Genomic DNA, 19,055 nt, shown 5'->3' with positions numbered 1-19,055 from the left:
AATCACAAATGTTTTTGTCAGTTCACGTGTCTTCTGCTTTAGTAAACATAGTACAAGACAGTAGTCAATCTCTTTTTTTTTTTTTTTTTTTTGAGACAAAGTCTTTCTCTGTCACCGAGGCTGGAGTGCAGTGGCGGGATCTCGGATCACTGCAGCCTCCGCCTCCTGTGTTCGAGGGATTCTCCTGCCTTAGCCTCCCAAGTAGCTCAGACTACAGCCGCCTGCCACCAAGCCCGGCGCTCTCTTGCTGGCGCATGACAACCGTGCGTTCCACCCTACGACTAATTTTTTTTTTTTTAGACGGAGTCTAGCTCTGGCTGGAGTCAGTGGCGCGATCTCGGCTCACTGCAACCTCTGCCTCCTGGGTTCAAGCGATTCTCCTGCCTCAGCCTTACAAGCAGCTGGGACTACAGGCGCGTGCCACCACGCCCGGCTAATTTTTGTATTTTTAGTAGAGACGGGGTTTCGTCATTTTGGCCAGGCTGGTCTCGAACTCCTGACTTCAGGTGATCCACCGGTCTCGGCCTCCCAAAGTGCTGGGATTACAGGCGTGAGCCACCGCGCCCGGCCTCCTTTTCCTTTTTTAACTAATGGAATAAACGGCAATGTGCCAAGCATACAGCAATGCCCATTCCCCGGCCTTCAGAAAGCCTCGGGCGCAGGCGCAGCTCGCGTTCAAGCGCTCTCTCGCTGGCGGGTGACAACAGTTCGTTCCACCCTACGCCCAACGTTGTCTCCCTGCGCACGCGCGGCCGTACTCCGCCCTCCTTACTCCACCCTCCCCCACTCCCGCGAGCACGTGCGCGTCCTCGCTGCTCACACTGCGGCGGAGGGCGCGCTCCCTGGAAAATTCCACTCCTGTGCTAGCTCCACCCTGTGGGGCTTTTCTCCTACCCGACGCTCTTCACGCTCAGCTCCCTTCCCGGCGGCCTTTGCGGGAACAAGATGGCAGCCCCCATACCTCAAGGGTTCTCTTGTTTATCGAGGGTTTTGGGCTGGTGGTCTCGGCAGGTGGGTAGGGACGGGGCCGATAGGACCCTAGGGGCTACAGGAGGAGGACAGAGTCGAGGGAAATACTCTCTGTGCAATTGTCCTTGGTGAGCTGGGACAATACGAGTCATACCTAGGCCGGGGAAGAGGCTTAGGTGGACAGGACCTAGCTGCGGAGCTCAGTGGTCGAATGGGGATAGCCTAGACAGGGCCATGAGAGCGAGTGAATTAACGGGTATTAAGTTTTTCCGGATTGGTTTGGGTCTGTCTGGCGAGGAGATATTAAAGGAGAGACAAGTAATGGGTTGGAAGGTGGACTCCCTAATTTTCGATTCTTATAAGTGAACTACGTTGAAGAGTAGCCGAAAATGAGGGCGTCCCATATTGTCACTGCCCCGTCTGAGCAAACCTCATGATCAGAGAGAAAAGGTCTCCTGGTCTTTCGAGGGTTTATTGGTCAGTTGGGTGCTAAAACGACAGAATAAAGTTTACAGCGAGACTCCCGATAGGATGAGCAAAATATCACGAGTACATATGGAGCAGATGCCTACAAGAGGACTTTGCTTATGCTTTAAGAATAGCATTCAGGGCCAGGCGCGGTGGTTCACACTTGTAATCCCAGCACTTTGAAAGTCCGAGGCGGAAGGATGGCTTGAGCCCAGGAGTTCGAAATGAGCCTGGGCAACATATAAGACCTGGTCTTTACAAAAAAATTTTAAAATTAGCCGGATGTGATGGCGCACTCCTTAGTCCCAGCTACTTGGGAGGCTGCGGTGGGAGAATAGCTAGAGCCCAGGAGGTCAAGGCTGCAGTGAACCGTGATTGTGCCACCGCACTCCAGGCTAGCGATCTGCCTCAAAAAATAATAAAGAATAGTATTCTGCCCATTTCAGTATTGAGTTGGTGTTTCCCCATCACCATCAGTTTTTGAAACTTGCTTTAATCAACTCAGTATCCGTAGGAGTTAGCATAGTCCTGTACTGTGGGAAGTTCTAAAGGAAGCCTTTAGTAAATGTGATGTTAATAAAGGCTGCTAACTGTCTTCTATTTAGAGACACCCATAAGTATTAAGGTCCTAATGCATTTTTTCCCTGTGATATTGTTTTATAATTGTTCCTGAAGCATTCTTTGGATATTCCCTCTCTATAGTGCTTTGCTTAGAGTTTGTAAAAGATAGTAGATCTTTTTTCTAGGTTCCTAACCTTTCCTTTACCTTCCAGCCAGTTCTGGTGACTCAGTCCTCAGCTATAGTTCCAGTAAGAACTAAAAAACGTTTCACACCTCCTATTTATCAACCTAAATTTAAAACAGAAAAGGAGTTTATGCAACATGCCCGGAAAGCAGGATTGGTTATTCCTCCAGAAAAATCGGACCGTTCCATACATCTGGCCTGTACAGGTGAGGTATTTCTGGGACCCTGACCTGGGATCCTTCTGTCAGAGATCTTCTGGAACTTGGGATGACTTGGACTATGATTGATAATATTTAATTAAGCACAAAGTCAGTTCAACCTCAATAATGATTAATCTTATATACACTATATATCATGAAGTTGTTCTTTGAACTTACTTTCACACTGTCCCTAGAAGGCAAGAGTGAAATTTCTCCATTTTGTGGAAGTAGAAACTGAGGCTCTGAGAGAAGACTTAAATCTTTCTGGCTTTTTTTGTTTTGTTTTGTTTTGTTTTTTGAGACAGAGTCTCGTTCTGTCGCCCAGTGGCACAATCTGGGCTCACTGCAACCTCTGCCCCCCTGGGTTCAAGCGATTCTCCTACCTCAGCCTTCCAAGTAGCTGGGATTACAGGCACCTGCCACCATGCCTGGCTAATTTTTGTATTTTCAGTAGAGATGGGGTTTCACCATCTTGGCCAGGCGGGTCTTGAATTCCTGACTTTGTGATCCGCCCGCCTCGGCCTCCCAAAGTGCTGGGTTACAGGTGTGAGCCACTGTGCCCGGCCTTGTTTTGTTTTTTTCTAGTGTAACATAGTTCTCTCTACATGGAAGTCTGTTTCATTAGTCTACTTCATATCCACAATCCTTCCCAATTTTACATTACTTCAATTTTATGAGTTCTTCTCAATCTTTCAACACTTTCTTAATTTTTTTCTTCCCTTATTACAGCTGGTATATTTGATGCCTATGTTCCTCCTGAGGGTGATGCACGCATATCATCTCTTTCAAAGGAGGGACTGATAGAGAGAACTGAACGAATGAAGAAGACTATGGCATCACAAGTGTCGTAGGTGTCTGAGACATTTGGGTATTGGTATTAGAATAACAATTTTTTGTTGCTACTTTATCCCAAAGAGACCTTTTTGGGTTAATTGGGTTGGGTGTCATTCTCTTAATAACATGATGGTATTTTCTCCTTTGTACTAGAGTCTGTATTTAATGCAGAATAATGTGGGCTTCCTGATTCTCAGCATCCCTGCCTTTATTGGTAATTTTTGTCATATCAGTTAGGGAGTTGACTTTGGAGTGTATAGGATCCTTTTTTAATCATATATTTAATTTTTTTTTTTTTTGAGATGGAGTTTTGCTCTTGTTGCCCAGACTAGAGTGCAATGGCACGATCTTGGCTCACTGCAACCTCCGCCTCCCGGGTTCAAATGATTCTCCTGCCTCAGCCTCCTGAGTAGCTGGGATTACAGGCATGTGCCACCATGCCCAGCTAATTTTGTATTTTTAGTAGAGATGTGGTTTCTCCATGTTGGTCTGTTGGTCAGGCTGGTCTTGAACTCCTGACCTCAGGAGGCCCGCCTTGGCCTCCCAAAGTGCTGGGATTACAGGCGAGAGCCACCACGCCCAGCCCTTTATTTATTTATTTATTTATTTATTTTGAGATGGAGTTTCACTCTTAACTCACTGCAACCTCTGCCTCCCGGGTTCAAGAGATTCTCCTGCCTCAGCCTCCCGAGTAGCTGGACTACAGACGCATGCCACCACGCCCAGCTAATTTTTGTATTTTTAGTAAAGATGGGGTTTCACCATGTTGGCCAAGATGGTCTCGATCTCTTGACCTCGTGATCCACCCACCTCGGCCTCCTGAAGTGCTGGGATTACAGGCGTGAGCCACTGCGCCCAGCCGACCTGGCTAATTTTTAAAAGAAATTTTTGTAGAGACGGGTTATCACTATGTTGCCCAGGCTGGTCTCGAACTCCTGGGCTCAAGCAGTCCTCCCACCTCAGCCTCCCAAAATTCTGGGATTACAGGTGTGACCCGTCACACCCAGCCAGTCTAGCTCTGACTGTATCTATCTTTTTTTTTAAATTTGTACTGTTCATTGCAGAGCAGGGCTACCCCATAGGCCACTGTGCCCAGAGTAGCCGCTGTCACTATATGTAAATCATGTATAGGTTTATGTGCATAAGTATATTGAGTCAGTATGAATTCTTCACATGGCCATGACTTATTTCTCTACATATAGATTTTATTGGCTGGGTGCGGTGGCTCACGTCTATAATCCCAGCACTTTGGGAGGCTGAGGTGGGCGGATCACCTGAGGTCAGGAATCGAAAACCAGCCTGACCAACATGGAGAAACCTCGTCTCTACTAAAAATGCAAAATTAGCCGGGCGTGGTGGCACATGCCTGTAATCCCAGCTACTCAGGAGGCTGAGGCAGGAGAATCGCTTGAACCCGGGAGGCAGAGGTTGCGGTGAGCCGAGATCGTGCCATTGCACTCCAGCCTGGGCAACAAGGGCGAAACTCTGTCTCAAAAAAAAATAATAATAATAAAGATTTTATCATATCACCTCCCTGCTTAGAACTCTTTTATGGCTTCCTGTTAACCAAAGAATAAAATCCAGATATCTTCAGTGGTATACAAAGCTTTTATAATCTGGTCCTTGCCTTTTTCTCCACCATCATTCTTTGTCCTTATTCCATTTTTCTCATCCTAAATTTTAGCGTTTCCAAACTAATTGCCAATTCCTTGCCAGTACTGTACCATTCCTCTTTGTCTTTGCACATCCTTTCCTTTGCCTGAAATGTCTTTTTCCCCTCCTACTTTTTTTTTCTTCTTTTTTTGAGTTGGAGTTTTACTCTTGTTGCCCAGGCTGGAGTGCAATGGTGCAATCTCGGCTCACCACAACCTCTGCCTTCTGGGTTCAAGCGATTCTCCTGCCTCAGCTCCCGAGTAGCTGGGATTACAGGCATGTGCCACCACGTCCGGCTAATTTTGTATTTTTAATAGAGATGGGGTTTCTTCATGTTGGTCAGGCTGGTCTTGAACTCCCGACCTCAGGTGATCCGCCAGCCTCAGGCCTCCCAGAGTGCTGGGATTACAGGCATGAGCCACCACGCCGGGCTATCATGTTTGTTTCTAAGGCCTCCATGACTATTTTTGGTGCTGCCTTTGCTGTGATTGTAATTGCACACTTGTATTTATTTCTCCTAATACTCTGTACTGCAATGTTTCCTCTCATGTATTTCTCTCCTGGACTGTGAGCAGGGTCCATGGTGATGATGAACAAAGCACATACGGTTTTACCATGCAGTTCTCTTCTAGGGGAGGAAAACAGTCATTAAATACTGATCGCACACAAATAATTATAGGTGTAGTGAAGTAGGAGTGCCATGGGAGCATATGACGGAAAGATAATGGCTGGGCGCGGTGGCTCACGCCTGTAATCCCAGCGCTTTGGGATGACGAGGCGGGTGGATCACGAGGTCAGGAGATCGAGACCATCCTGGCTAACACAGGGAAACCCCGTCTCTACTAAAAATACAAAAAATTAGCCAGGCGCGGTGGCGGGCGCCTGTAGTCCCAGCTACTCAGGAGGCTGAGGCCGGAGAATGGTGTGAACTCAGGAGGCAGAGCTTGCAGTGAGCCGAGATAGCGCCACTGCACTCCAGCCTGGGCGACAGAGCAAGACTCCGTCTCAAAAAAAAAAAAAAAAAAAAAAAAAAAAGATAACTTGGTCTGGGAGATCAGAGAAGACTTGCCTGAGGAAATGATATTTAAAGTTGGGATTGTGGCTGGATGAGGTGGCTCACAACTGTAATCCCAGCACTTGGGGAAGCCAAGGCTGGCGGATCACCTGAGGTCGGGAGTTCGAGACCAGCCTGGCCAACATGGTGAGATCCCATCTCTACTAAAGATACAAAATTTAGCCAAGCATGGTGGCACATACCTATAATCTCAGCTACTCGGAAGGCTGAGGCAGGAGAATCGCTTGAACCCAGGAGGTGGAGGTTGCAGTGAGCCCAGATTGCACCACTGCATTCCAGCCTGGGCAACAGAGTGAGACTCCATCTCAAAAAAAAAAAAAAAAAAAAATTTTTTTTTTTTTTTTTAGAGTTAGCCAGGTGGAGAAGTGTGGTGAGGAATAGCATTCTAGGGAAACAGAACAGTACAAGCAAGGCTTTGAGGTTAAAAGAGTATAAAGGGGTGTCAGATTTTGTCAAATGCTTTTTTGTGTCTATTGAGATGATCATGTGATACTTGTTCTTTATTCTGTTGATATGATGACATATTAATTGATTTTCTTTTCTTTTCTTCTTTTTTTTTGAGATGGAGTCTTGCTCTGTTACCCAGGCTGGAGTGCAGTGGCTCCATCTCGGCCCACTGCAGCCTCTGCCTCCCAGGTTCAAGTGATTCTCCTGCCTCAGCCTCCCGAGTAGCTGAGACTACAGGTGTGCGCCACCATGCCCCACTGATTTTTGTATTTTTAGTAGAGACAGGGTTTCACCATGTTAGCCAGCCTGGACTCCTGACCTCAGGTGATCCACCTTCCTGACCTCCCAAAGTGCTGGCATTACAGGCATGAGGCACCGTGCCCAGCCTTATTAATTGATTTTCAAATATTAAACCAACCTCACATCCCTGGGATAAATTCCTTTAACACACTTAAATTAATACTTTGATTAAATCAAATTCTCTATATTGTTATAACTTGGAAAATGCTGTTGACAGCTGAGTTATGTAGTACATTATGAACACTTTTTCTTTCCTGCATAATATATATTTTTTTTCTGAAGTGTAGTGTCTTAATTTGCTCATTTGCTTATGGAACTATGGGTTATGTAATTTCCTCTCTGTGCATTCAAAACATTAAATTTTTTTTTTTTTTTTTTTTTTTTTTTGAGAGGGAGTCTCACTCTGTTGCCCAGGCTGGAGTGCAATGGTGTGATCTTGGCTCACTGCAACCTCTGCCTCCCGGGTTCAAGCAATTCTTCTGTGTTAGCCTCCCCAGTAGGTGGGACTACAGGTGTGTGCCACCACACCTGGCTGTTTTGTATTTTTAGTACAGACGGGGTTTCACCATATTGGCCAGGCTGGTCTTGAACTCCTGACCTCATTATCTACCTGCCTCAGCCTCCCAAAGTGCTAGGATTACAGGTGTGAGCCACCACGCCCTGCAACATTAAATATTTTATTAATTTCATCTTTTTCAAGAAATCCCTCCTGGAGTCTTCTTACCTGTTTTAATCTGGACTAGTTGCTCTTTTTTTTTTTTTTTTTTTTTTAATTGATCATTCTTGGGTGTTTCTCGCAGAGGGGGATTTGGCAGGGTCACAGGACAATAGTGGAGGGAAGGTCAGCAGATAAACAAGTGAACAAAGGTCTCTGGTTTTCCTAGGCAGAGGACCCTGCGGCCTTCCGCAGTGTTTGTGTCCCTGGGTACTTGAGATTAGGGAGTGGTGATGACTCTTAAGGAGCATGCTGCCTTCAAGCATCTGTTTAACAAAGCACATCTTGCACCGCCCTTAATCCATTCAACCCTGAGTGGATACAGCACATGTTTCAGAGAGCACAGGGTTGGGGGTAAGGTCACAGATCAACAGGATCCCAAGGCAGAAGAACTTTTCTTAGTACAGAACAAACTGAAAAGTCTCCCATGTCTACCTCTTTCTACACAGACACGGCAACCATCCGATTTCTCAATCTTTTCCCCACCTTTCCCCCCTTTCATTCCACAAAACCGCCATTGTCATCATGGCCCGATCTCAATGAGCTGTTGGGTACACCTCCCAGACGGGGTGGTGGCCGGGCAGAGGGGCTCCTCACTTCCCAGTAGGGGCGGCCGGGCAGAGGCGCCCCTCACCTCCCGGACGGGGTGGCTGGCCGGGCTGCACCCGGCCTGTCTTCGTAACTTCTAATGTTGCTGTTAGGAAGCCCAGTGTTGCCAGGTGCCATGGCTCAGGCCTGTAATCCCAGCACTTTGGGAGGCCGAGGCAGGCAGATCACAAGGTCAGGAGTTCGAGACCAGCCTGGTCAGCATGGTGAAACCCCATCTCTACTAAAAATACAAAAATTAGGCGGGCGGGGTGATGTGTGCCTGTAGTCCCAGCTACTTGGGAGGCTGAGGCAGGAGAATTGCTTGAACCCAGGAGGCAGAGGTTGCAGTGAGCTGAGATTGCGCCACTGTACTCCAGCCTGTGCGACGGACTGCGAGACTGTCTCAAAAAAAAAAAAAAAAAAAAAGAAGCCCAGTGTTATTCTGACTCTTTTTTTTGAGATGGAGTCTCGCTCTGTTTCCCAGGCTGGAGTGCAGTGGCGCGATCACTACCTCTGCCTCCTAAATTCAAGTATTCTCCTGCCTCAGCCTCCCAAGTAGCTGGGATTACAGACAGCACCACCATGCCCAGCTTTTTTTTTTTTTGAGATGGAGTCTCACTCTGTGACCCAGGCTGGAATGCGGTGGTGCGATCTCTGCTCACTGCAACCTCTGCCTCCTGGGTTCAAGCGATTCTTCTGCCTCAGCCTCCGGAGTAGCTGGGATTACAGGTGTGCACCACCATGCCCAGCTTATTTTTGGATTTTTAGTATAGATGGGGTTTCACCCTGTTGGCTAGGCTGGTCTCAAACTCCTGACCTCAAGTGATCTACCTGCCTCGGCCTCCCAAAGTGCTGGGATTACAGACGTGAGCCACCGCGCCTGGCCTATTTTGACTCTTGAGCATTTGTAAGAAACCCGTTTTTTCTGTTTTTAGTGCATATAAGATGTTATCTTTGATTCTAGAATTCTGAAATTTCACTATGAGAAGTCTTAGTCTTTCTTTAGAGTGCTTAATTTAAGAGGGAGAAGGTTGAATTTCCAGGACTTGACACATTAAAAAATCAATTATTGGCCGGGCATGGTAGCTCACGCCTGTAATCCCAGGACTTTGGGAGGCCGAGGCAGGCGGATCCTGAGGTCAGGAGATCGAGACCATCCTGGCTAACACGGTGAAACCCCGTCTCTACTAAAAATACAAAAATTTAGCCGCGTGTGGTCACAGGCGCCTGTAGTACCAGCTACTCAGGAGGCTGAGGCAGGAGAATGGCATGAACCTGGGAGGCAGAGCTTGCAGTGAGCCGAGATCATGCCACTGCACTCCAGCCTAGGTGACAGAGCGAGACTCAAAAAAAGAAAAAAAAAAAAAAGCTAAACAATTATTGAGTAAGTGGATGGACATGAATGGAGGTCAGTGTAGGCTGTGAATTATGGAATTGTAAGACCTTTAGAAGTAATACTCAGGCTTAATTTTACAGAATCCGGAGGATAAAAGACTATGATGCCAACTTTAAAATAAAGGACTTCCCTGAAAAAGCTAAGGATATCTTTATTGAAGCTCACCTTTGTCTAAACAAGTAAGTGAACTCCCTATCTTTACCCATTCTGTTCTCAGCAGTTAGCTATTATTTTAGGCACAGTTTTTTTGTTTGTTTGTTTGTTTTTGTTTTGCACAAATTTGTTTTCTGCCTTCAGGTAAGAGATCTAGAGTGAGAGAACTTCCTATATTGGAAGTAATTAGTGACTGACGCTGTCTTTCACTCCCCTCTCTGCTTCTGGGAATTTCTACCATTTGGTCTGTCTCAGTTCCACCTGCAAGTGTTGGGACCTTGTGCCAGAATAGCTGCCTTTTTCACCCCATCTGATCCCTGAATTCATTCTGATCTTTTTTGTGTGTTTGTCTTACGTATCTTCATTTCCCTTTCCTTGGTTATTTTGAATATATTTCTTGTGAAAATTTCCAGCTCTCCCTCCACTTTTATTTTTTTATTTTTTATTTTGAGATGGAGTCTCGCTCTGTCGCCCAGGCTGGAGTGCAATGGTGCAATCTTGGCTCTCTGCAACCTCCACCTCCCTGGTTCAAGCAACTCCCCTGCCTCAGCCTCCCAAGTAGCTGGGATTACAGGTGCACGCCACCACATCCAGCTAATTTTTTTGTATTTTTAGTAGAGACGGGGTTTCATCATGTTGGCCAGACTGGTCCTGAACTCCTGACCTCAGGCAATCTGCCCGCCTCGGCCTCCCAAAGTGCTAGGATTACAGGCGTGAGCCACCACGCCCGGCCCCCTTTTTTTTTTTGAGATGGAGTCTCACTGTTGCACAGTCTGGAATGCAGTGGCATGATCATGGCTCACCGCAGCCTTGACCTCCTGGACCCAAGTGGTTCTCTCAAGGAATCTACTTAGTCCATCAAGTAGAGCTGGGACCACCAGCATCTGCCACCACACCCAGCTAATTAAAATAAACTTTTTTTTGTAGAGACAAGGTTTTGCTATGTTGCCTAGACTGGTCTCAAATTCCTGGGCTCAAGCAATCCTCCTGCCTTGGCCTCCCAAAGTGAAGAAATTATAGGCATGAGCCACCATACCTGGCCACCCAGCTTTTTCTTGATTCATCCAAGTTAGGGCTGCTAGGAAGATGAAGAATCAACATTAGGAGGCTGGAATATCTTAAGTACTAGCCGTGGACTGTTGCTGGCATTCTTTGATCTGTGGCTGCTGTGGCTAGGCTTCAGGTGGGACCCAAAACCTGTAGTCTAAAATCCATTAATTATTTAATTTTACTTTTATTTCTTTAAAAAAAATTTATTTATTTTGAATAGAGATGGGATGTCGCGATGTTGCCCAGGCTGTTCTTGTTTTTGTTTTTTGTTTTGAGACGGTCTTGTTCTGTTGCCCAGGCTGGAGGGCAGTGGTGCAATCACAGCTCATTGCAGCCTCAGCTCTGGGGCTCAAGCGATCCTCCCATCTCAGCCCCCTGAGTAGCTGGAACCTCTAGGGGTATACCACCACACCCTGCTAGTTTTCATTTTTTGTAGGGATGGGATTTCACCATGTTGCCCAGGCTATGCAAGCCAGTCATTTTTTTTTTCCCCTTTTTGAGACGGAGTCTAGCTCTGTCATCCAGGCTGGAGTGCAGTGGTGCAGCCTGTGCCTCCTGGGTTCAAGCAATTCTCCTGCCTTAGCCTCCCAAGTAACTGCATGCCACCACACCCAGCTAATTTTTGTATGTTTAGTACAGATGGGTTTTTACCATGTTGGCCAGGTGGTCTAAAACTCCTGACCTCAGGTGATCTGCCTACCTCAGCCTCCCAAAGTGCTGGGATTACAGATGTGAGCCACTATGCTCAGCCTTGTTTTATTTCTCAAAACATTGTTTTTTTTTTTGTTTGTTTGTTTGTTTTGAGATAGACTCTTGCTCTGTTGCCCAGGCTGGAGTGCAGTGACATGATCTTGGCTCACTGCAACCTCTGCCTCCCAGATTCAAGCAATTCTCCTGCCTTAACCTCCCAAGTAACTGGGATTACAGGCACGCACCACCACACCTGACTATTTTCTGTATTTTTAATAGAGACGGATTTCACCATGTTGGCCAGGCTGGTCTTGAACTCCTGACCTCAAGTGATCCGCCCACCTCGGCCTCCCAAAGTGCTGGGATTACAGGCGTGAGCCAACGCGCCCGGCCTAATTTTTGTATTTTTAGTAGAGATGGGGTTTTGCCATGTTGGCTAGGCTGGTCTCAAACTCCTGACCTCAGGTGATCCGCCCTCCTCAGCGTTACTGTTGTTTCTGTTGAGAAATTAACTTTTTTTTTTTTCATTTTGTTAAAGTTTATTTTTACTTTGTGTGCTTTTATTTATCTTTTTTTTTTTGAGACAGAGTCTCGCTATGTCACCAGGCTGGAGTGCAGGCTCGACTTACTGCAACCTCCGCCTCCCAGTTTGAAACGATTCTGCTGCCTCAGCCTCTTGAGTAGCTGGAACTACAGGTGCCTGCCACCACGCCCAGCTAATTTTTGTATTTTTAGTGGAGACAGTGTTTCACCATATTGGCCAGGCTGGTCTCGAACTCCTGACCTTGTGATCTGCCCACCTTGGCCTCCCAAAGTGCTGGGATTACAGGTGTGAGCCACTGTGCCCAGCTGACTTTGTGTGCTTTGAAGATTTTCTCTCAGGCTGGGTGTGGTGGCTCTCGCTTGTAATCCCAGCGCTTTGGGAGGCCAAGACTGGTGGATCACAAGGTCAGGAGTTCGAAACCAGCCTGGCCAATGTGGTGAAACCCTGCCTCTACTAAAAATACAAAAAAAAAATTAGCCAGGTGTGGTGGTGCATGCGTGTAATCTCTGCTACTCGGGAGGGGCTGAGGCAGGAGAATCGCTTGAACCCAGGAGTCAGAGGTTGCTTTGAGCCGAGATCGTGCAGCTGCACTCAAGCCACGACAACAGAGCAAAACTCCGTCTCAGAAAAAAAAAAAAAAAAAAAAGATTTTTTTTCTTTCTTTTTAGTATTCAGCAATTTACTATGATTTATCTATGGGTATCTGTCTTCTTAAATTTTTATTTTTTTTTAAGTTTTTTTTGTAGAGACAGGGTCTGGCCTTTGTTGCCCAGGCTGGTCTTGAATCCCTGGCTTCAAGCAATCCTTCCACCTCAGACTCCCAAAATGCTGGGATTATAGGCATGTGCCACCACACTGGGCCATGTGTGTGTCTTTTATCCTGCTCTGGGTTCATATTGCTTCTTAAATCTTTAGGTGCTTTTTTTGTCAGTGTTGGAAAATTCTCAGTCAGAACTCATCTCTTCAGATGTTGCTTCTGCTCCACTTTCTCGTCTCCTTGTGTAGTTCTGAATACACATATGTTAGATCTTTCACTGTGTGCCAAATGTGTCTTCAGCTCTTTTCTATATTTTTCCAACCTTTTTTTTCCCCCTCCAGCTTTAGTCTGGATATTCTCTGATCTATCTTCCTGTCCTCTTTTCAATTGTAGCTAATCTGCTGTTAACCTACCTATCGAGTTCCTAATTTTATATTTATTTTATTTATTTTCTGTTTTTCGCTTTTAGAATTTTCATTTTTTTTTTTTTTTTTTTTTTTTTTTTAGTGTGTCCAGATCTCTGGTAAAATTCTCCATTCTGTCATCTAATTTCTTGAACATGCTAATCACAGTTATTTTAAAACCTGTGTCTGATAACTTCAAAATCTATGTCTTCAATAGGTCCATTTTCTCTTGTCTTATTTGTTTCTTTTGGGTTTTGGTTAGTTCTTGTCATTTTTGTTTTTGTTTTTTTTTTTTTTTTGAGATGGAGTCTTGCTCTGTCACCCTGGCTGGAGTGCAGTGGTGTGATCTCCGCTCACTGCATCCTCTGCCTCCTGGATTCAAGGAATTCTCCCTTCTCAGTCCCTGGAGTAGCTGAGACTACAGGTGCACACCATGATGCCCAGCTAATTTTTGTATTTTTAGTAGAAATGGCATTTCACCATATTGGTCAGGCTGGTCTCGAACTCCTGACTTCAGGTGATTCACCTGCCTCAGCCTCCCAAAGTGCTGGGATTACAGGCATGAGCTACTGCACCTGGCCTTGTTTTTGGTTTTTGAGACAGGCTCTTGCGCTGTCACTCAGGCTAGAGTACAGTGGCTCGATCACGGCTCACTGCTGCCTTGACCTCCCAAGCTCAAGTGATCCTCCCACTTCAGCCTCCAAAGTAGCTGGGACTTAGTACATGCCACCATACCTGGCTAATTTTTAAATTTTTTGTAGAGACAGGGTCTTGCTATGTTGCCCAGGCTGGTCTTGAACTCTGGCCTCAAGCAGTCCTCTCACCTCAGCCTCCCAAAGTGTTGGTACAGTTTTCTTGCCATTTTGTATTCCTGCATTTTTTTTTTAAACAAATAGATATTTTAGAAAAATCTAAGACAATCATTTATTTTAAAAATTATAAGATTAATAATAGCTTTTATATATTTATGGTAAAATACACATAATATACAATTTACCATTTTAATCATTTTGAAGTATATAATTCAGTGGCATTAAGTACATTCACAATGTTGTACAATTCTTACCACTATCCATTTCCAGATTTTGTTCATCTCAGACAGGAATTTTATACCCATTAAGCAGTAATTCCCCATTGCCCTCTTCCCTTATCACCTGGTAACCTCCATTCTACTTTATTTCTCTATGAATTTACCCATCCTGACGCTATGGTCTGAATGTTAGTGTCTCCTGAAAATTCATTTGTCAAAATCCTAACCCCCAAGGTGATGGTATAGGCTGTGGGGGGCCCTCTGGGAGGTGATGAGGTCCTGAGAGTGGAGCCCTCATGAATGGGAAGAGTGCCCTTATAAAGGAGACCCGGGGATCCAGGTGTGGTGGTTCACGCCTATAATCCCAGCACTTTGGGAGGCTGAGGCAGGCAGATCACGAGGTCAAGAGATCGAGACCATCCTGGCCAGCATGGTGAAACCCCATCTCTACTAAAAATACAAAAATTAGCTGGGCGTGGTGGCGTGTACCTGTAGTCCCGGTTACTTGGGAGGCTGAGGCAAGAGAATTGCTTGAACCCAGGAGGTGGAGGTTGCAGTGAGCCGAGATCGCACCACTGCACTCCAGCCTGGCAACAGAGCGAGACTCCGTCTCAAAAAAAAAAAAGAGACCTGAGGGAGCTTGTGCACCCCTTCCACCCACTGATGACACAGCAAGAAGTCAACATCTATGAGGAACGGGCTCTCACCAGACACCAAATTTGCCAGTGTCTTGATCTTGGACTTCCCAGCCTCTAGAACTGTGAGAAATAAATGTTGTTTATAAGCCACCTGGTTTATGATATTTTTGTTATAGCATCCTGAACAGATGAAGGCATCTAGGTACCTCACATAAGTGGAATCTTACAGTTTTTGACCTTTTGTGATTGGCTTAGTTCACTTAGCATGATGTCTTCAATGTTCATATATATTGTAGCATGTGTCTCCTTAATTTTATTTTTATTTTTTTATCTTTTTTTTTGTTTTTGAGATGGAATTTCGCTCTTGTCACCCAGGCTGGAGTGTAATGGCTCGATCTCCAGTCACTGCAACCTTTGCCTCCTGGGTTCAAGCGATTCTCCAGCCTCAGCCTCCCAAGTAGCTGGGATTACAGATGCCTGCCATCACACCTGGCTAATTTTTGTATTTTTAGTAGAGACGGGGTTCACCATGTTGGCCAGGCTGGTCTCGAACTCCTGACCTCAGGTGATCCGCCTGCCTCGGCCTCCGTAAGTGCGGGGATTACAGGTGTGAGCCACCGTGCCCAGCCACGTATGTCTCCTTATTAAGGCTGAATAATATTTCATTGTATGTATATACACCACATTTTGTTTATCCATTCATCTAGTGATGGACATTCAGGTTGTTTCCACCTTTTATTGTGGCATAATGCTCCTGTGATTGTTGGTGTACAAGTATCTGTTTGAGCTCGTGCTTTCAATTCATTTGGGTATATACTCAGAACTGAAGTTGTTGGATCACATGATAACTCTATGTTTAACTTTTTGAAGGTCTGGGTGGTGGCTCATACCCGTAATCCAGCACTTTTGGAGGCCGAAGTGGGAGGATTGTTTCTGGGCAGCAGAGTAAGACCCCATCTCTATAAAAAATTTAAAAAATCATCCGGGCATGGTGGTGCATGCCTGTAGTCCCAGCTATTTGAGGTGCTAAGGCAGAAGGATTGCTTGAGCTCAGGGATTTTTGAGGCTGTGGTGAGCTATGATTGTGTCACTACACTCCAGCCTCAATGACAGAGTGAGACTGTCTCAAAAAAAAAACCCTAACTTTTTGAGGAACCACCATATGGTTTTCCTTAGCAGCTACACTGTTTTACATTCCTATGACCAATGCACAAGGATTCCAGTTTCTCTACATCCTCACTGATACCTATTACTTTCCTTTTTATTGGGTTTTTTTTTTTTTTTTTTTTTTTTGAGATGGAGTCTCGCTCTGTTGCCCAGGCTGGAGTGCAGTGGCACAATCTCGGCTCACTGCAAGCTCCGCCTGCCGGGTTCAAGCCATTCTCCTGCCTCAGCCTCCTGGGTAGCTGGAACTACAGGCGCCTGCCACCACGCCCGGCTAATTTTTTGTATTTTTAGTAGAGATGGGGTTTCATGTGTTAGCCAGGATGGTCTCAATCTCCTGACCTCGTGATCCACCCGCCTTGGCCTCCCAAAGTGCTGGGATTACAGGCATGAGCTATCGCGCCCAGCCACTTTCCTTTCTATTTAAAAAAAAAAAAAAAAAAAAAAATTATATATATATATATATATATATATATATATATATATATATATATATATATATGAGATGGGGTCTCACTGTATTGCCCAAGCTGGTCTCAAACTCCTGGGCTTAAGCAATCCTCCTGCCTTGGCCTCCCAAAATGCTAGGACTACAGGTGTGAGCCACCATGCCCAGCCTTTTTCTTTTTATAATAGGCATCCTCATGGGTGTAAAGTGTAGTATCTCATTATGGTTTTGCTTTGTATTTCCCTAATAGCTAGTGACATTGAGCATCTTTTCATGTGCTATTGGCCTTTTGTACGTCTTCTTTGAAGAAAGGTCTTTTTTTTTTTTTTTTGAGTTGAAGTCTTGCTCTGTCGCCCAGACAGGACTGCAGTGGCACGATCTCAGCTCATAGCAACCTCTGCCTCCTGGGTTCAAGCGATTCTCCTGCCTCAGCCTCCCGAGTAGCTGGGATTACAGGCATGCACCACCATGCCCAGCTAATTTTTGTAGTTTTAGTAGAGACGGGGTTTCACCATGTTGGCCAGGCTGGTCTCGAACTCCTGACCTCAGATGATCCACCCACCTCAGCCTTCCAAAGTGGTGGGATTACAGGCGTGAGCCACTGCACCCAGCCCAGAAAGGTCTATTTTTAAATTAGGCGGTTATTTTGTTGTTGAGTTATAGGAGTTCTTTATATATTTTGGATATTAATCCTTTATCAGATATATGCTGTGCTAATATTTCCCCCCATTTTATGGTTTGTCTTTTCACTCTTTTATTATTATTAGTTTTTGAGATGGAGTTTTGCTCTTGAAGCCCAGGCTGGAGTGCAATGGCGTGATCTCGGCTCACCGCAACCTCTGCCTCCTGGGTTCAAGCAATTCTCCTGCCTCAGCCTCCTGAGTAGCTCGGATTACAGGCATGCGCCACCATGCCTGGCTAATTTTGTATTTTTAGTAGAGACAGGGTTTCATCATGTTGGCCAGGCTGGTCTTGAATTCCCGACCTCGGGTGATCCACCTGCCTCGGCCTCCCAAAGTGCTGGGATTACAGGCGTGAGCCACTGCGCCTGCCGTCTTTTCACTCCTGATAGTATCCTTTGATGCAAAAAAGTTTTAAATTTTGATGAAATCCAGTTTTTCAAGTTTTTTTCTTTTGTTACCATATCGAGTTTTTTCTTTTGGTGTCATATTCAAGAAATCATTGCCAAATCCAGTGTCATGAAGTATTTCCCTTTCCTTTTTCTCTAAGATTTTTATAGTTTTAGCTCCCACATTTAGGTCTTTGCTCCATTTTGAGTTAGTTTTTGTATATAGTGAAAACTATGTGATGTTTTTGCTTTTTTTTGCATGAGAATATTCATTTTTCTAGCACCATTTATTGAAGAGACTGTGCTTTCCCATTAAGTGGCCAGGCTGGTCTCAAACTCCTGACCTCAGATGATCCACCCGCCTCGACCTCCCAAAGCGTTGGGATTACAGGCATGAGCCACCGCCTGTCCTCAACAGTGGTTTTTGCAGAAATAGAGAAACACAGCCAGGCGTGGTGGCTAGTTCAACCTAGTTTGAATAATATCAACTTAGTTTCAATAATATACAAACGCTCTGCTCCTATATGTCTCTCCCTCCCACTTCATTATGTCTCTCCTGCTTCATTATCACAGATTACAGTTTTATACCTTGGGTGCCCATTACATCAATTCATAATTATTGTTTTATGCATTTGCCTTTTAAATCATACAGGATGAAAAATGAGGAATTGCAAACCAAAAGTACAGTAATACAGGCTTTTATATTTATCTTTGTAGTTACTTTTCCTACATAGTAGTAAAACATACATGTTTTTTGTTTTTTTCTTGTGGTTTTGAGTTACTTTCTGGTGTCCTTTCATTTTAGCCTGAAGGATCCCCTTTAGCCTTTGTTTGTTTCTTTTTTTTTTTTAAAGTCAGGGTCTCACTTTTTCAGCCAGGCTGGAGTGAGCACAGTGGTGCAATGATAGCTGCACTGCAGCCTCAACCTGCTGGGCTCAAGCGATCTTCCCACCTCAGCCCCTGAGTAGCTGGGACTACAGGTGTGTGCCACAGCACCTGGCTAATTTTTTTTTTTTTTCTAATTTTTTTGTAGAGACAGGGGTCTCGCTTTGTTGCCCAGGCTGGTCTCGAACTCCTGGCCTCAAGTGATCCTCTTGCCTCTGCCTCCCAATGTGTTGGGATTATAGGCATGAGCTGCTGTGCCCAGCCTGTTGCCACTTTCAAGATTCATTCTTTGTGTTTGGGTTTTGACACTTCGGTTTTAATGTTTCTTGGTATGAATTTCTTTCAGTTTATCTTGCTAGGAGGTTTTTGAGCTTCCTGGATGTACATATGAATGTCTTTCATCAGATTTGGGATGTCTGCAGCCATTATTTCTTTTTCTTTCTTTTTTTTTTTTGCATGTTATTTTAATTTAATTTTATTTTTTGAGATGGAGCTTTACTCTTGTTGCCCAGGCTGGAGTGCAGTGGCCCGATCTCGGCTCATTGCAGCCTCCGCCTCCCAGGTTCAAGTGATTCTCCTGCCTCAGTCTCCCAAGTAGCTGGGATTACAGGCACTTGCCACCCACACCTGGCTAATTTTTGTATTTTTTAGTAAAGATAGGGTTTCACCCTGTTGACCAGGCTGGTCTCGAACTCCTGACCTCAGGTGATCCACCCACCTCGGCCTCCCAAAGTGCTGGGATTACAGGTATGAGCCACTGTGCCTGGCCGCATTATTTCTTCAAATTTTTTTTCTATCCATTTCTTTCTTCTTTTTCGGGGACTCCTATGATG

At 45.3% G+C, this 19,055-nt stretch overlaps 1 protein-coding gene across 1 annotated transcript in view; it reads left to right on the top strand.

Annotated features, from left to right (window-relative positions):
- The first annotated feature begins 759 nt into the window (after nt 1-759).
- MRPL45 (mitochondrial ribosomal protein L45) overlaps nt 760-19,055 on the top strand; it is a 25,224-nt gene continuing 6,928 nt past the window's right edge. The window contains exons 1-4 of the mRNA XM_034942006.2: nt 760-1,011; nt 2,211-2,388; nt 3,112-3,229; nt 9,471-9,569. Of these exons, the coding sequence (XP_034797897.1) occupies nt 946-1,011; nt 2,211-2,388; nt 3,112-3,229; nt 9,471-9,569 (461 nt within the window). The 5' untranslated portion in view covers nt 760-945. The remainder of the gene's footprint in view (nt 1,012-2,210; nt 2,389-3,111; nt 3,230-9,470; nt 9,570-19,055) is intronic.

Source organism: Pan paniscus, chromosome 19, assembly GCF_029289425.2.
Source record: "Pan paniscus chromosome 19, NHGRI_mPanPan1-v2.0_pri, whole genome shotgun sequence".
Classification (NCBI taxonomy): domain Eukaryota; kingdom Metazoa; phylum Chordata; class Mammalia; order Primates; family Hominidae; genus Pan; species Pan paniscus.
The sequence above is the reverse complement of the archived record's forward strand: the minus strand, read 5'-3'. Positions and strand labels throughout refer to the sequence as shown.